The sequence below is a fragment of the Peromyscus maniculatus genome, chromosome 5 (assembly GCF_049852395.1).
Source record: "Peromyscus maniculatus bairdii isolate BWxNUB_F1_BW_parent chromosome 5, HU_Pman_BW_mat_3.1, whole genome shotgun sequence".
In the NCBI taxonomy this organism is placed as follows: domain Eukaryota; kingdom Metazoa; phylum Chordata; class Mammalia; order Rodentia; family Cricetidae; genus Peromyscus; species Peromyscus maniculatus.
In genome coordinates, this window is record NC_134856.1 from 39,734,355 (window position 1) to 39,749,369 (window position 15,015).

Here is a 15,015-nt window from a genome sequence, read left to right on the forward strand (position 1 = left end):
TTTGGAAGAGCAGTACACACTGTTAACCACTGGGCTATCTCCAGCCCTGTTCATGCTCTATTATTTAAGAACATAATTATGATATTGTTGGTACCCACTTAAGATCTGCTGCACCGGGGCTGGGCATGTGGCTCGTGTTTAGAATGCTTGCCTGGTGTGTCTGAGACCTTAGTTCAGTTATCAGCACCACCCACAGTCCTGTGTCCCCGTGTCCCCCCACCCCACCCCCCAAAAAAGGTTTTCTGGTTGAATTGATGAGACACTCCTTAGTATGCTTTCAATTTTTCTCTAAATTTGTATTCCTTGTTTTATTGGATAATGAGAGCTATGTTCTGTTTTCCTTTTTTGACTTAGCTACCAGGAATTACTAAACTAAATTTTGAATTCATTTGCAATAACTATGCTTAGCTTGAGATGTCTGCGATCCTCACTTACTATAGAGCTATAAAATATTTATTTTAGGGCTGCAGATGTAGCTCAGTTGGTAGGAAGGTTGCTGAGCATGCACAAAGCCCTGGGCTTGATCTCCAGCACCCCGTAAAGCTGGTCTATAATTCCAGCACTTGGGAGGAAAACTCAGGAGAATCAGAAGTTCAAGGTCATTCTCAACTATTTGGGGAGTTTGAGGCCTACATCATGAGTTCAAGACCAACCGGAACTACAGTAAAACCCTATGTATAATAGTGATAATAATAAACTAGTAATCAATTAGCTTAGCATGCATAGTCTTTACCATTTATTTTGATTTTAAGTCTCTGTATTATTAACCACTAATTTGTTTCTCATGCTCACTCTTTTTTTTTGTAAGTTATTTATTTTTATTTTATGTGCATTGGGGTTTTGCCTGCATGTATGTCTGTGTGAGGGTGTCAGATCTTGGAGTCAGAGACAGCTGTGAGCTGCCATGTGGGGGCTGGGAATTGAACCCGGGTCCTCTGGGAGAACAGCCAGTACTCTTAACTACTGCGCCATCTCTCTCCAGCTCCATGCTCACTCTTTTTAACTTGCAATTTCTCTCACTTCTGTATTTCCAGACTTCTTTTATTTTCTTGTGCCTTCCTTCTTGACAAGGAACCTACTTCCTTTAACTACAGAGCTTGTGAATGTTGCCCCTTTCCTGGGACTCTTAGCTCTCATACCCCTTCAACTAAACAAAATGACTCACAAACCTACAGAGTTATAACCAGAAGAGTCATCTGGTTTGTTTCACTGGCTCATCTCTACTCTGTTCAAAGAAGGGAAGTGTATTGCCCAAGGTCACACTATTAATTGGAGCAGAGATCAAGCTAGAACCCAACCCTGGATCTGTATTACACTTTGCAGAATGAGCAAGCCCCTTCTTAACTCCAGAGAAGCAAAAATACTGTGAGAAAAGTAGAAGAGTCTATCTTCTTTTTAGTTGCAGATATCTTAAATGCAATATATTACAGGACTTAAATGTCAAACAACCTAAGTTTGATCTCAGCCATGTTTATTCTCTTTACTCTTTGAACAACTTTGTTTTTAAGGTCTCATATGTCCCAACTGGCCATGAACTTGCTATGTAGTTGAGGATCACCTTGAACTTTTGATCTTCCTGCCTCTTCTGAGTGTAGGGATTACAAGTCTCCACCACACTGAGTTTTGGCCAATGCTAGGACTTCAACCCAGGGTTATATGCATGCTAGGCAAGCACTTTACCGGCTGAGCTCCGTTCCCAGCCCTGAGTAGGTTCTGTTTTTCTATGCTGAAAATAGACTGTGGCTGAGTCTGTGTTGATGTTAACAGGGCCGAGTGAGACATGGAACTGCATGGAATGTATTAGGACCACAGTGTTAGCACTTGTCTGTTTGCACCCACCATCTAAACTTGGGGCTTCTTCGAGGCTAAAGATGACGCGTTATTAACTTTTATATATAAAGAACATTAGTATATCTAGCAGAGAGAAGTCTCAGTATGTAGCCCAGTCTGCCTTGAAGCTGACTGTGGAGTTCAAGGTGATTTTGAACACAAGAACTTTCTTCAGCCTCCCAAGCGTTGTATTACAGGCGTGACCCACCATGCCCAGCACTGAGCGTGACTTTTAGTGGTTATGTGTGTCCACTGGAAAGTAAGGCTTTTGTCATGTAGTGTGCCATGGTTATATCACTAGTCCTTCACTGAAAAGCTGAAATGTTAAAGGATTTTTTTTTCCCTACAGGGGACATGGTCTCAAAATACCGGGAACCTTTGATCCATACGTTCCTGCGGGGAGTGAAGGATCCAGATGCTGCACACAGGGCCAGCAGCTTAGCCAACCTGGGAGAGCTGTGCCAACGCCTGGACTTCCTGCTGGGCCCCGTGGTTCATGAGGTGCTGTATGTTGACTCCATCCCCCAGAGTTGTTTTGCTGAGACTGTGATTAAGTTGGGATCTTAAGTCAGGAGATCGATCTGTGGTCTTTTTTCCATCTGCTGCTGCCTCCTTCTGAGACTGTGGTTAAGTTGGGATCTTTTTTTTTTTTTAAAGATGTATTTATTTATTATGTATACAGCATGTATGCCTGCAGGCCAGAAGAGGGCACCAGATCTCATTACAGATGGTTGGAAGCCACCATGTGGTTGCTGGGAATTGAACTCAGGACCCCTGGAAGAGCAGTCTTAACCTCTGAGCCATCTCTCCAGCCCCTAGGTTGGGATCTTGAGTCAGGAGATCGATCTGTGGTCCTTTTCCGTCTGCTACTGCCTCCTTATGAGACTGGACAAGTCAGTCATTTAACCTCTCCAGTTCATTTTTGAATTTTATTTGTTGATTTTTAGATCGTATACAAAGTAATGGTTTCATTATGAGATTTCATGCATCCTTTGTTGTTGTTGTTAGTCCACCGTCCCTGACGTGTCCCCAGTCCCTTCCTCCCGCCCTCATTCGCCCCAGTATTTTCAGATCATGTGTATTGGTGGCTTCCTCTTTTCCTCTTCTTTTTCCTCTTCTGAACCCTCCCCAAGACCTTCTTTTCTACCTCTCATGGTCCCTCTTCTAGGTTCATGATTTCTAAACACACACACACACACACACACACAGAATGCACATTCATGGGTGCACACACGTGAACATGCACACACATGACACATATATAAAAATAAAATACTTGATCAGACATGTGAGAGGAAACATGCAGTATTTGTCTTTTTAAATGTGAGATACTTCCCTTAAGATAATGATTTTCAGTTCAACTCATTTTCTTGCAAATGTTATGATGTCATCTTTCTTTTCCCATTGTGTATTTGTAACACACTCACCCCACCCCTCTCTCTTGTGTTTTCAAGACAGGGCTTCTCTGTGTAGTCCTGGCTATGGAACTTGCTGTGTAGACCAGGCTGGCCTGGAACTCACAGAGATCCTCCTGCCTCTCTGCCTTCTGAGTGATGGGATTAAAGGCACGCACAACCCTGGCCCAGCTCATTCATCTCTTGATGGACATCTAGGGTGTGTCTGCTTCCTAGCTGTAGTGGACAGTACATCAATAAACATATATGTGCTAGTAGCTGTATGGTAGGACATAAGAGTCCTTTGAGATCATATTAATAATTGACTCCCTGTTAATCTGTATGTTTGATATCATGATTTGTTGCCTTTAGTTTCCCTATTTGTTTCATATATTCACTTGAGCAAATGATTTAGACTCTGAATTCAGTGGTTTGATTGTTTAATCTTGAAAGTAGGATTAAAATACCTACAATGTAGGGTTGTTACAGTGATCTAGAGGTGATGTCTATGCTTCATGTAATGATCTATTCAGCAGTTTTTTATTGGGAGCCTACTACATGCCCAAGCAGTTTTCTCCTAATACATCTTATTCTTCAAAATGCACAGTGGTTCTTATCTTCATAGAGATGCTATTCTAAGGGGAGCTGGGTGGTAAAGAGTGTGCACAGTTGGCTGATGGGATGACTCGGAAGGTAAAGGTGCTTTTGGCAAAGCCTAATGATCTTTAACCCCCAGGACAGTCAGGAGAAGGAAAGAACTGACTCCCACAAGTTATCCTCTGACCTCCGTATGCACACCATGGCATGCAAGCATTTATGTGCTACACACACACACACACACACACACACACACACACACACACACACACACCATTTTAAATAATAAATTGTTGAAAAAAATGTACATATTAATCAGAATACTGTGAGGTAAACAGTAAATGTTCTGAAAAGATGAAATCTACACGTTAGTTACTTTTTTCTTTGTGATGGAAAATACCCGATGAAGCCACTGAGGAAGGGTGTATTCTGGCTCCCAGTAAGGGCACAGGCTAACATGGGGGGCAGGGGTGTCACTGCAGCAGAGCGGGAGGCGTCTGCAGTCAGGAAGGCAGAGAGAGAGAGAGTGCTCCTGCCCAGCTTGCCCAGCCGGAGAAATGGGCCACCCTCTCACCTCAGTGAACCTAATCTAGAAAATCCCTCACAGACAGGCCCAGAGTTTTGTTTCCATGGTGATTCTAAAGCACCTCAAGTTGACAATCAAGATTAGCCCTCACACCAGCTCTCACTGGGGAGGTGGTATTTGGTATTTTATAAGCATTTTGTCTTTTTGTATTCAGGCTTTTCTCTAAGGAAGGTCTTGATCATTTGGAGTAGGCTGATGGTGACATTGATGGAGATGAGCAGCGAGGCAATGAAACCTCAGAATCCACCTCCAGTGACACACTTCCTCCAGAGAGGCCACACCTACTCTAACAAGGCCACACCTCCATAGTGCCACTCCCTGTGAGCCTGTGGGGGCCATTTTCATTCAAACCTCACACATGGCTAGGCGGCCGCTCTCTGTATTTGATGCATGAACATAGATGCCCCACTTCTAGAGACCTGTACTTTTGGACTACGTTTATCCCAAAACTTTTCATGATTATTAATAAGATGCAAACATAAAAAGGGAAGAACAAGTCATTGTCATGGTCGTTGATTATCCTGCTCCTGCTCTTCCTTCGCTTACCTGCTGAGGGTCAGATCTAGGGCTTGGCACGTGCCTAGCCAAACATGCTCCTACTGAGCTACATCCCTAAACCTCAGACCATTCTTCATCCACTTTCTCATACCCTATAGCATCTAGCAGAGTTCTTGGCATGGAGTGGGTACTGTGTTAGCTGATTGATGGCTAATGCAGAGGAGAGTATGGCTATCTGGGAAGGCTAGTTCCTACATGTTTAAAAGAGAGGCATAATGGCAAGCATTTAATACCTTACATATGTCAACCAATTTATTGCTAACAGGGGAAACTGAGGCACAGACTAAATAAGTTGCCAAGGTATGCAGATAGCACATGGCAGGACTGGGATTTGAATGTGGGTTGTTAGCTCCAGGATTAACTCCATTTACCATTTTTTCTCTATTGTCTCACAATGTTTTCAGCTCACTTAGAAGATTGCCTTTGTGTCTTGAAACTAAAGCTACAGGCAGGAAAGATCTTGCCGCTCTTACTTTAATAGAGCCTGATTTTGGCAGAAAAACTTCAGACAGCAATATATTCCCTCCTATTTGAAAAACTAGGTGTTTCCCTCCCCTGTAATTTCTGCCTCCTCCTCCTCTTAAATGTTCTTATGTAGCATCCCACGCTTGCCTTGTCATCAGTGCCAAACCAGGTACCTGAGGTGGACTACAAGTTTGAACATGCTTGGAGACCTGCCAGCTTCAGTGTTTTTACCCATTGAGCCCTTCTGCAGTCAGACTGTTTTAGACCATTAACGTGGAAAGAGTGGAGGATCTTTGATTGGGGGTGGGGGGTGGGCAGTGAGTGTACGTGTGATGGGGATTGAACCCAGAACCTTGCATATCCTAGGCAAGTACTCTCCCACTGAGCTGTGTTCCCAGCCCTTGGTTTTTGAGATTGTCTCAGCTTTCAAGGTACTTGGATTACAGATATGTTCCACTCTGATGGCTAATCTTCATTATCAACTGGATAGGGTTTAGAGCTAGAGGCTAGAAATATGCCTCTTGTTTTGTCTAGGAAGGTATTTCTAGGAGACTTAGCTTAGAAGGGAAGACCTGCTGTGAATGTGGTGGCACTAATCATGATCTTGGGCCCCAACCTGAATAAGAGAGAGAGAGAGAGAGAGAGAGAGAGAGAGAGAGAGAGAGAGAGAGAGAGAGGAGAAAATAAGCAGAGTGCCAGTATTCATCTGTCTCTGCTTCCTGACTGTGGAGGTAACATGACCTTGTCGTCTTCTGCGACGCCTTTCTTACACTCTGAGCAAAAGTAAATCTTCCCTTAGGTTTGTCTTTGTCAAGGATTTTGTCACAGAAAGAGAAGTACCTAATACAGAAGATTGGTACCAAGAAGTGGGGCCTTTGCTGTGATAAAGCTGACCATGTGGTTTATTGGACTGCTCAAGAATAACCACGTAGGGAAGTTCTTTCCAAGGTCCAGCTGCCAAGGTCACACAGAGGCCACTACAACTGCCATAGAAGGGGCATTCTAGGTCTCAGGCTGGCAGGGGCACTTGATGGCATCATGCACATGTGCTGGTTTTGCAGGCATGCAAAATGCAAGTTACCAATCATGGGGATGCACCAAGGTTTCGGAGTCACTGAAGCTCAGCAGTGTGTGGCAGGGATAGACTCCCTGCCGTGAAGACAGGCCCTTGCAAAAACTGTGAAGGGGAATCAAAAATTGAAATGGAAACCCATGATGTTGGAGATTCCAGGACCGTGGGATATCCACCAAGGAAAGCTGCAGGCTCAGAGCAGAATCAGTTGGAGAGAGGGGCTTTGTGTGCTGCATGTAATAGAACTGAAGGGTGGGGGCTTCCTGAGTCCACTGGAGCCCACACGATGTCACTAAGGGTCCCAAGATGCCAGATGGGGAGCTAGGGTTTAGTTCTCTTCTGATAGGTTTCAGGTTTGCTTGTCTGGTCTTTTCTGGATATCCTCATTCTTCCCTATGGGAATGTAAATTTTTAACCTGTGCCATTATATCCTAGAAGTATGGTTTTTGCTTTTTGTTTTATGGGGTTCACAGTTAAGAGATTACCTTTTGTCTTAAGTGAGACTTTGGACTTGAATAATGTTAGAACTGTTAAGAGTTTAGAGACTTTTGGAGATGAAGTGACTATTTGCATTATGAGATAGCTATGATCCTTTGAGGACAGAGGTGGAATATTGTGGTTTAAAGTGAGGCGTTACCCAGGTGTGGTGGCACATGCGTTTTATCCCAGCACTGGGGAGGCAGAGATAGGCAGACCTCTGTTGACAAAGGAAAATTGTAGTTAATCTTCATTGTCACCTTGAGGGGATTTATAACCCCCTGGAGATACATCCAGAGGTACCAATGAGGGTGTTTCTAGAGAGATTTAACAGAGAAGGGAAGAGGCACTCTTAATGTGAGTGTACCATCCTATGGGCTGGAGTCTCAGACTGAATAAAAAGAAGAAAAGGAGAAAATAAGCTGAATGTCTGCATTCACCTCTCTACTTCCAGACTGCAGATGCAATGTGACCAGCTGCCTCATGTTCTTATCTCCATGCCTTCCCATATTCCTTCTTGTCCATGAGCCAAAGTAAATCCTTACTCCCTACGCTGTTTCTGGAAGGTGTTTGCTTTCAACAATGAAAGAGATAACTAATTCTTTTTGTGTGTGGGTGGGTGGGGGTTAGTTCAAGACAGGGTTTCTCTGTGTAGCCTTGGCTGTTCTGGACCTGTGTAGACCAGGCTGGTCTTGAATTGCCTGCCTCTGTCTCCTGAGTGCTGGGATTAAAGGCCTGTGCCATCACCACCCAGCAGCTGCCAGTTCTTTAGTAGGTCTTCATTTTGTTAGTCATTCAATAGACATGATTTGAACACATACTCTGTACCAGTTGGGCCTACAGCCAAGCCATGTGCTGGATGATGAGAACATGCTTTGAGCACAGGAATAATCTCTGTCCTCATAGACCTAGCATTCCGGAGACAGGAAGCACACAGTAGATAAATAAATAAATATTTCGTGTCACAATGGAAGTTACACCTGTTGAGAGAAGAGAAGTTTGTTGTTGGACACAAATGAGATGGACAAGCAAAGTTTTCTGTTGAGTGGCATTTGAGCAAAGATGTAAGGGAAGAGGTGGTCCATGTGCCTGGAGGATAACGGTCCAGGTGGGTTGTGGCCGCAGAGGGGAGAGGAAGAGAAGGAGCAGCAGGAGCCAGCTACACGAAGAAAAGACTACAGTGGACAGGACAAGATGATTCAGCAGACCAAGCACAGGGCTCGAACAAAGCTGGGACCCTGTGTTAGGGAAGGAAGTCACACCGATAAGTGTTAAGAGGGCAGAGGACAAGCAGATCCATAGTCTACTTTGTTAGAAAGTTGAACCAGCCATCAAAGCCTCCTCTGATGCCCTTTGCTCTGGGGACATTTGCCCCTCTAGCTGTGGCATCTGAAGAGAGCTGTCCTAATTTGTCCAGATTTGGGGACACTGGGTTTCATATGGTGTAGGCTGGCAGGAAGGGGAAGAAAGTGTGGGTTCAGCTCTTCCACCGTCTTCATACTAGGAATTCAAGTTTTTCTTCTTTGTTGATGTCAAGATTTAGCCTGTTTAGAGTACATTATCATTTTTCTACAGCTTCTTGTTCATGTTGAGCACTGTGCTGCTTGAAACCAAATCTTGATAGGCTTTTATCTTTATCACTGTGTGAAGCAATGTGATTTAAGTCACCACAGGAAGAGGCCTGTCCTTAATCCAGCAAATAAGATGTGCCCCAGGTGACAAGGCTATGAAATAGTCTACGTTAATGAATGCCCCAAATTCCACATGCTTGAGCTCTGAGATCTGGTACCGAGTTACTGCTGGTATTAGTTACTTCTCTGTTGCTGTGATAAAGCATGACAAAGGCAGCCTATATATGAAGGAGTTTATTCGGACTTTCAACTCCACAGGGCTAGAGTCCATGGTGGTGGAGTGAACACATGATGGCAGGAACAGGAAGACAGGAAGCTGAAGGCTCATCTCTCTCTCTCTCTCTCTCTCTCTCTCTCTCTCTCTCTCTCTCTCTTCTTTCTTTCTCTTCCTTTCTTTTCTTTCTTCTTCTTCTCCTTCTCCTCCTCCTCCTCCTTCTTTTCTGAGACAGTGTCTCTCTATGTAGTCCTGGCTGTCCTAGAGTTCTCTATGTAGACCAGGCTGGCCTTAAACTCATGGAGATCTGCCTGTCTCTGCCTCCCAAGTGCTAGGATCAAAGGTGTGCGCCACCTCATCTGGCAAGGCTCACCCTTTGAACCATAAGCATAAAATAAAGAGAGCAACCTAGGAGGGAAGAAAACTCAGAGCCTGCCCCCTTTGACGTCCCTCCTCCAGCCAGGTCACCCCTGCTAAGCTTTCCCAAAAGTGATGTCAGCTGAGACCAGGTGTTCAAACGCCAGAGTCTATGGGGACATTCTCATTCAGGCCATCACATGCTCTGAGTTCATCACAAGCTTTCCCACCATCAGTGCAGTTTCCTACGGAACAGGGTACCTGCGATGAGCTTTGGGGACCCTGAAGAAGCTCAAGTAACCGTCATGGTTCCTTTCCTGGTAGGTTAAGTGAGTAAGCTGGACTCATAACAATTGTTGGTTCATAGTTCACCAGTGGACCTAGTTTCAGACACGTTAGCATAGCAACTGAATTTTAACAAACGAAGCTATAGGGAAGATGAAGAAGAGATGCTGGGACATTGAAGTCATGTTTTCTTGATGCATGTCTCAACTCTAGTAACTACTCTCCTGGAATTTCCAAAGTCAGTTATTGGTAATCTTGCCATTTTATTATCTTTATTTATATAGTCTTCCTTATACATGATATGTGCCAGCAGTTTGGGAGTGATGATTTTCCTTATTTCTGTGGCTCCTGTGAAATGTTCAGTTTCTTGAACTGGCCACTAATGTTTCCAAAGCAGCCATCATCTTTCCTTCTGTATGGCTTTCAGATGTGAATATTGCTTCTGTGGGTCTGCCTGGGAAGAGGAAGCCTTCAGCAGTGTCCTTGATTAGAATAGGTACATTGACCCTCAGGGCAAGTACCACGAATTAATACAAAATGGATTCCTGTCCTGTAGGAGAACTTAGGAACTGGGAATATTCTACCAATTCATAAATTAGCAAATGCCTACATCATGTCTGTGCTTCACCATGGCTTTTAGAGGTGAAAGGCAATGTTGAGTCTGTCCTTGGAGTTGGAGGTGAAAGACTAGCCATGTTCAGATTAGACAGATGGAAGGTGACAGCCTTGCAGTCTCCCCACTTCTAGGGGTAGGCAGAAGCCCAGGGTACCAGCCTGCAGGAAAGCAGCGTATGTGCTGGGCGTGAATGCTGTTCTGACCTTTAGATGACATACACAAGGCCATACAAAAATCCTACTGCCTTGAACAGCCATTCCATTTTATAGGATGTGGTCCTGATGGCAGAGGTGTAGAGGAAGGTTCATTGGCCTCTTCTGATCTTAGGTCTCTTTATTTTGTTTTGTTTTGTTTTTTAATTTATTCATTTTTTAAATTTTTACTTATTTATTTATTTTTCTATTATCAGCTTGATACAGTACAAATTCTTATCCTAATAGTCAAATGTTTCATTGAGACTTGCCCAGTAATTGAGTAAAACCAAAACTTATTATAAGCCACAGCCATCCTAGGGTCCCCCCTGCTATATAGCCTCCCTGATTCTGTGGGTTGCAGTCTGATTGTTCTTTGCTTTATATCTAGTATCCACTTATGAGTGAGCACATACCATGTTTGTCCTTCTGGGTTTGGGTTATCACTCAGGATGATATTTTCTAGATCCATCCATTTTCCTGCAAATTTCATGCTGTCATTGTTTTTCTCTGCTGAGTAGTACTCCATTGTGTATATGTACCACATTTTCTTAATCCATTCTTCAGTTGAGGGGCATCTAGGTTGTTTCCAGGTTCTGGCTATTACGAATAGTGCTGCTATGAACATAGCATGTATATTTGTGGTATATGCCCAAGAGTGGTATGGCTGGGTCTTGAGGTAGATCAATTCCCAATTTTCTGAGAAACTGCTTAGACCCCTTTCTGATTGTCCTGGACAGCTGCTTGCAAATGGTACATGATCAGCGGGCCATCCCAGAAACCCTTATAGGAGCACAGTTTTTCCACTGTACCTTCAAGATAGCGCAGGGATCGAAGAATTAACTTTGAAGAGAAAGCCTTTTCCTTTTTTTTTTTCTTCTTTTTCATTTCGAGATAGAGTTTCTCTGTGTAACAGTGCTGGCTGTCCTGGAACTCACTCTGTAGACCAGGCTAGCCTCAAACTCACGGAAATTCACCTGTCTCTGCCTCCCAAGTGGTGGGGTTAAAGGTGCGCGCCACTGTCGCCCGGCTGGGAAAGCCCTTTTCTAAACAGGATTCTTCTCCCTAGATGTCCAAATTGTAGCTTAATTGTCAGAACCAGGCCTGCACAGAGAGCTGAGACGCAGGGACAGAGGAGGCAAAGGCAGGCACCATTAGGATTCTAAGTGGGAAACCTTGGACCCCAAGCTAAACCCTGAAAGGCACCGGCAAACGCTCAGGAGCCTCGGCTTGTGACGTTGCTTTGGGCTGGCTTCCTATGTTATGAAACCAAGTAAGGAAAACTTTCATGTGTCTGGAAAGTCTACAACCCAGCTCTAACTTGTCTCTCTGCCTTCAGTTCCTACCTTGTAAATACTAAGCTTGAAAGCGGAGGTAGCTATTATCTTGTTGCCTCTTTGGAGGTGGCCCAAGGAATTCCTCAGGACTGAAATGCTTCTGCCGTTAATGCCAGGGGCATGGAAGCTGCCCCTGCTGGCCTTAGGGTTGGAGGTCCCAGGTCCAAAGCAGAGAGGTAGCTTCCTGGATCTTACTGAACAACGGTTCCCAGTGGGTTGCAGTTTCTCTGGGATTTCTCTTCCCTTTCAGACTGCAAGTTTGTCTAATAGATGCACAACTTGATGGAATGCCAGCACATCACAGATGCAATTATATTTCAGAACAAGCCTCCTTCTTCTAATCTCTCTGCCATCGCTGATTAATTAGACACTTTGAACTCTGCCCAACTGTTTGAAAGCTGTGAAAAATACAACCTGCATCGTTAAAATTTCTACACAAGCCTGTTTCCTCATTGTGCCTGTATTCCCCATCCTTTGAAAATAATAAGTATTTATACATGTTTTCTAATACACGATCTGGCTATTTTCTTATCATGGCTAGAATTCCCTCCACTGCTGGCCAAGAAATACAAGCACACAATGAAAACCTAATAGCAAAACTATGTGAGAAACCAATTGAATAATTTAGACATCCTCGCAGCTTGTTATTGCCATGTGGCACACAAAAGTCATGTTTTTCCTTTTAAGCCTTGCATGAATGCCCCAGAAAGGTATCTTGTTATTGTTAATGGTGTCTCCTCATTGAAGTTTTAGAGTGTCTTTGTGCTTATGAGGAACGGTCGTAGGACAGCTGGTACAGGACTTAGAATCTCTCTCTCTCTCTCTCTCTCTCTCTCTCTCCCTCTCTCTCTCCTCTCCATCTCTCTCCCTCCCTCCCTCCCTCCCTCCCTCCCGCATCTCTCCTATGCTGTGTGGGTACCAGTTTCAAACTCCGGTCTGCATGCTTGCACAGCACACAGTTTACTGACAGCGCCCTCCCCAGCCCCGCTCCGCCTCGTTTTTAGGACATGTAATTATTAGCTGTGTACATGGCCCCATGTTTTATTTTAGTGGGGGGTGTGTCAAAGGACGGTGTTCAGGGGTCAGTTCTCTCCTTCCCCTTTATAAGGGTGTTGGAGAAAGAGCTTGGGTCACAGGCCTGTGCAGCTCACACCTGTGCCCTCCGAGCCATCTCACTGGCCCACATGAGACCATGTTTGCAAGTAATTTCTAGTCTTTCTTTCCTGAGATAGACTTGTCTTCGAAAGTACTGCGTGCTGAAAGATCTGTTTCACAAAGGAAGAGACTCAAGCAGGGAGCTTCTAAACCAGCTCTGCTGACTTCCTAAAATGGACACTAGGTTTGAAGGACTGGGTGGACATGCAGAGGAAAAGGAGACTCTCTCTCCTCTTGACCTTGTGCTGAGACTGTCATCCGGGGCATACCCATCTCATGGCAGCCCAGGAACTCGGCAACTCCATAGCTAAGGCTCATGGTCCTCAGGCCCTAAAACCTGCTCTGACCCATCTGTCCTTCATCTGATGTGATGTTCCCTAAAGATGAGCACCTAACACCTTCTCCCCAGTTTTAGGGAATACTTGCATTTGGCCTTGCCTTTTTTTCTGAAATACATATTTTGTAGACATCTATGCCTTCCCACTCCCTGGTTCTATCCTAGCATTTCAAACCAGATTTTGACCTTTTCCAAAAAACCTTGGCTGTCTCAGGACCTCTACCACTGATCTCACCTTCTTCATTGAACATGAGGGAACTAAACCACCCCTTTCTCAGCCAGATTGCTGTTGGGAGTGTGTAGTTGAGAGGAACGCAGTTGAAAGGCTACATAGCTATGCAATCCTGGTTCCTATTGACCTCTTCCCTCACCCTCCTAGGTGACAGCCTGCCTGATGGCTGTGGCTAAGACCGACAGCGACGTTCAGGTGCGCAGAGCCGCGGTCCACGTGGTTGTGCTGCTGCTCCGGGGACTCAGCCGGAAAGCAACTGAGGTAAGCCTGCCTCTCCCCATGAGCATCTTCCTTCCTTGTGTTGTCCTGGTATCCAGTCTTCCTTGTACAGGTCCTGCTCGGACCTTTCTTAGATAGGAGTTGGTCAGCAGGGTTTTCCTAGCCAGAAAATGGTACCATTTGCGTCTTCAGTAAGAGTCTCTGTAATGCATTAGACACCGGCACAGTAACTGCTGCAGGAAATCCACACGCGTTTACAGAGGCCGTGAGTCCTGGCCTTGAGTCTCGGGCCAGTTCCAAGGTGAGCTAGCTGGAGCTGGAGCACATTCACCCTGCTCTGCAGCCTGAGCTTGGGTGGCTTGTCTTTCTGACTCACTTCGTGGTTCATACGGGAGGCTTTATTCTTTCCAGCTCCGAGTTCAATCCATATTTTGTTGTGGTATAAAATACACTTTCTTCCTTCCTTCAAGTGGGTTTGGTTGGTCCTCTCCCCATTGTACGGTCAATACAGGAAGAAAGTTTATGAATCCAAATGTGTGCTAAGATTGAATGAACTCAAAATTAATTTCCCTCTTGCTTCTGATGGAACCGCCTTCCCAGCTGATTTCAGATTAGAATCTGCATTAATAATTCACTTGCTGGCATCCACAGGCTCATCTGTGGCTAGCACATCGGTGTTTAACCAAACCTCCGGGAAGCTATTGTGAGAGTGATTGTTCTGTCACACAGAGAGGCTTTATTCCTGCTTGTGTTTTACCCTATCAGGTTGCTGATACCTGTTTGTACATGTACCCACTCTTAGTTATCCCTTCCGGCCTTGCACAGCCATGCCGTCTCCATAAATGCCTGCTTGCTATTGTTCAGCCCAGCAGCTGAATTTCCATACAGCCACTTCCCCGTCGGTCACCCTCAGCTGCACTTCTGCCTTCTCATGTGCCTTGTCTAGGGTAAGGTTTGCCTTGAATGAGCTCATGTGGCACGAACACGTTCACCTGCGAGTTCTAAAAGCTTGACTAGAGTGGCCTGGACAAGTGGGGATTTGTTTTTATCCAGTCATAAGCGTGTGTTTCTTAGCTGCGTAGCCATAGTGAGGCCAGTGGATCTGGGATTGTCACGGCCCTTTGTCTCCTGACTGCAACATGACGGCACTAGCCATGGCCTCCAGCACTGACGTAAACGAGAGATACGGAAGGGGAGAGAAAGACATCTAGGTATTTTTAGGTCCTTTGTGGGGGGACAGTTTTCTAGCATCATCCCCAGGCTACTTTGTTTCAGTCGTTAGCCGGATACTCATCTAACTACTCCCCTCTGTAAGGTGTCCTGATGCTGCGTTTAGCTGGCATATTTCTGCTCGGAACAAAATCAGAGTTTTTAGTTAGCAAGTCAGATGGCAGGAAATGGATATTGGGATGTGACTAATAGTGACCCAAAGGAAGTGGGGAAGACTGGTCCAGCTGAGTCA

General features: G+C 44.9%; 1 protein-coding gene across 2 annotated transcripts in view; it reads left to right on the forward strand.

The window, feature by feature from the left end:
* Positions 1-15,015, forward strand: part of Tango6 (transport and golgi organization 6 homolog) — a 174,433-nt gene that overhangs the window by 128,997 nt on the left and 30,421 nt on the right. For both annotated transcript variants that reach the window (XM_042277630.2, XM_042277631.2), the window contains exons 16-17: positions 2,180-2,331; positions 13,482-13,595. In XM_042277630.2, coding sequence (XP_042133564.2) covers positions 2,180-2,331; positions 13,482-13,595 — 266 coding nt within the window. The remainder of the gene's footprint in view (positions 1-2,179; positions 2,332-13,481; positions 13,596-15,015) is intronic.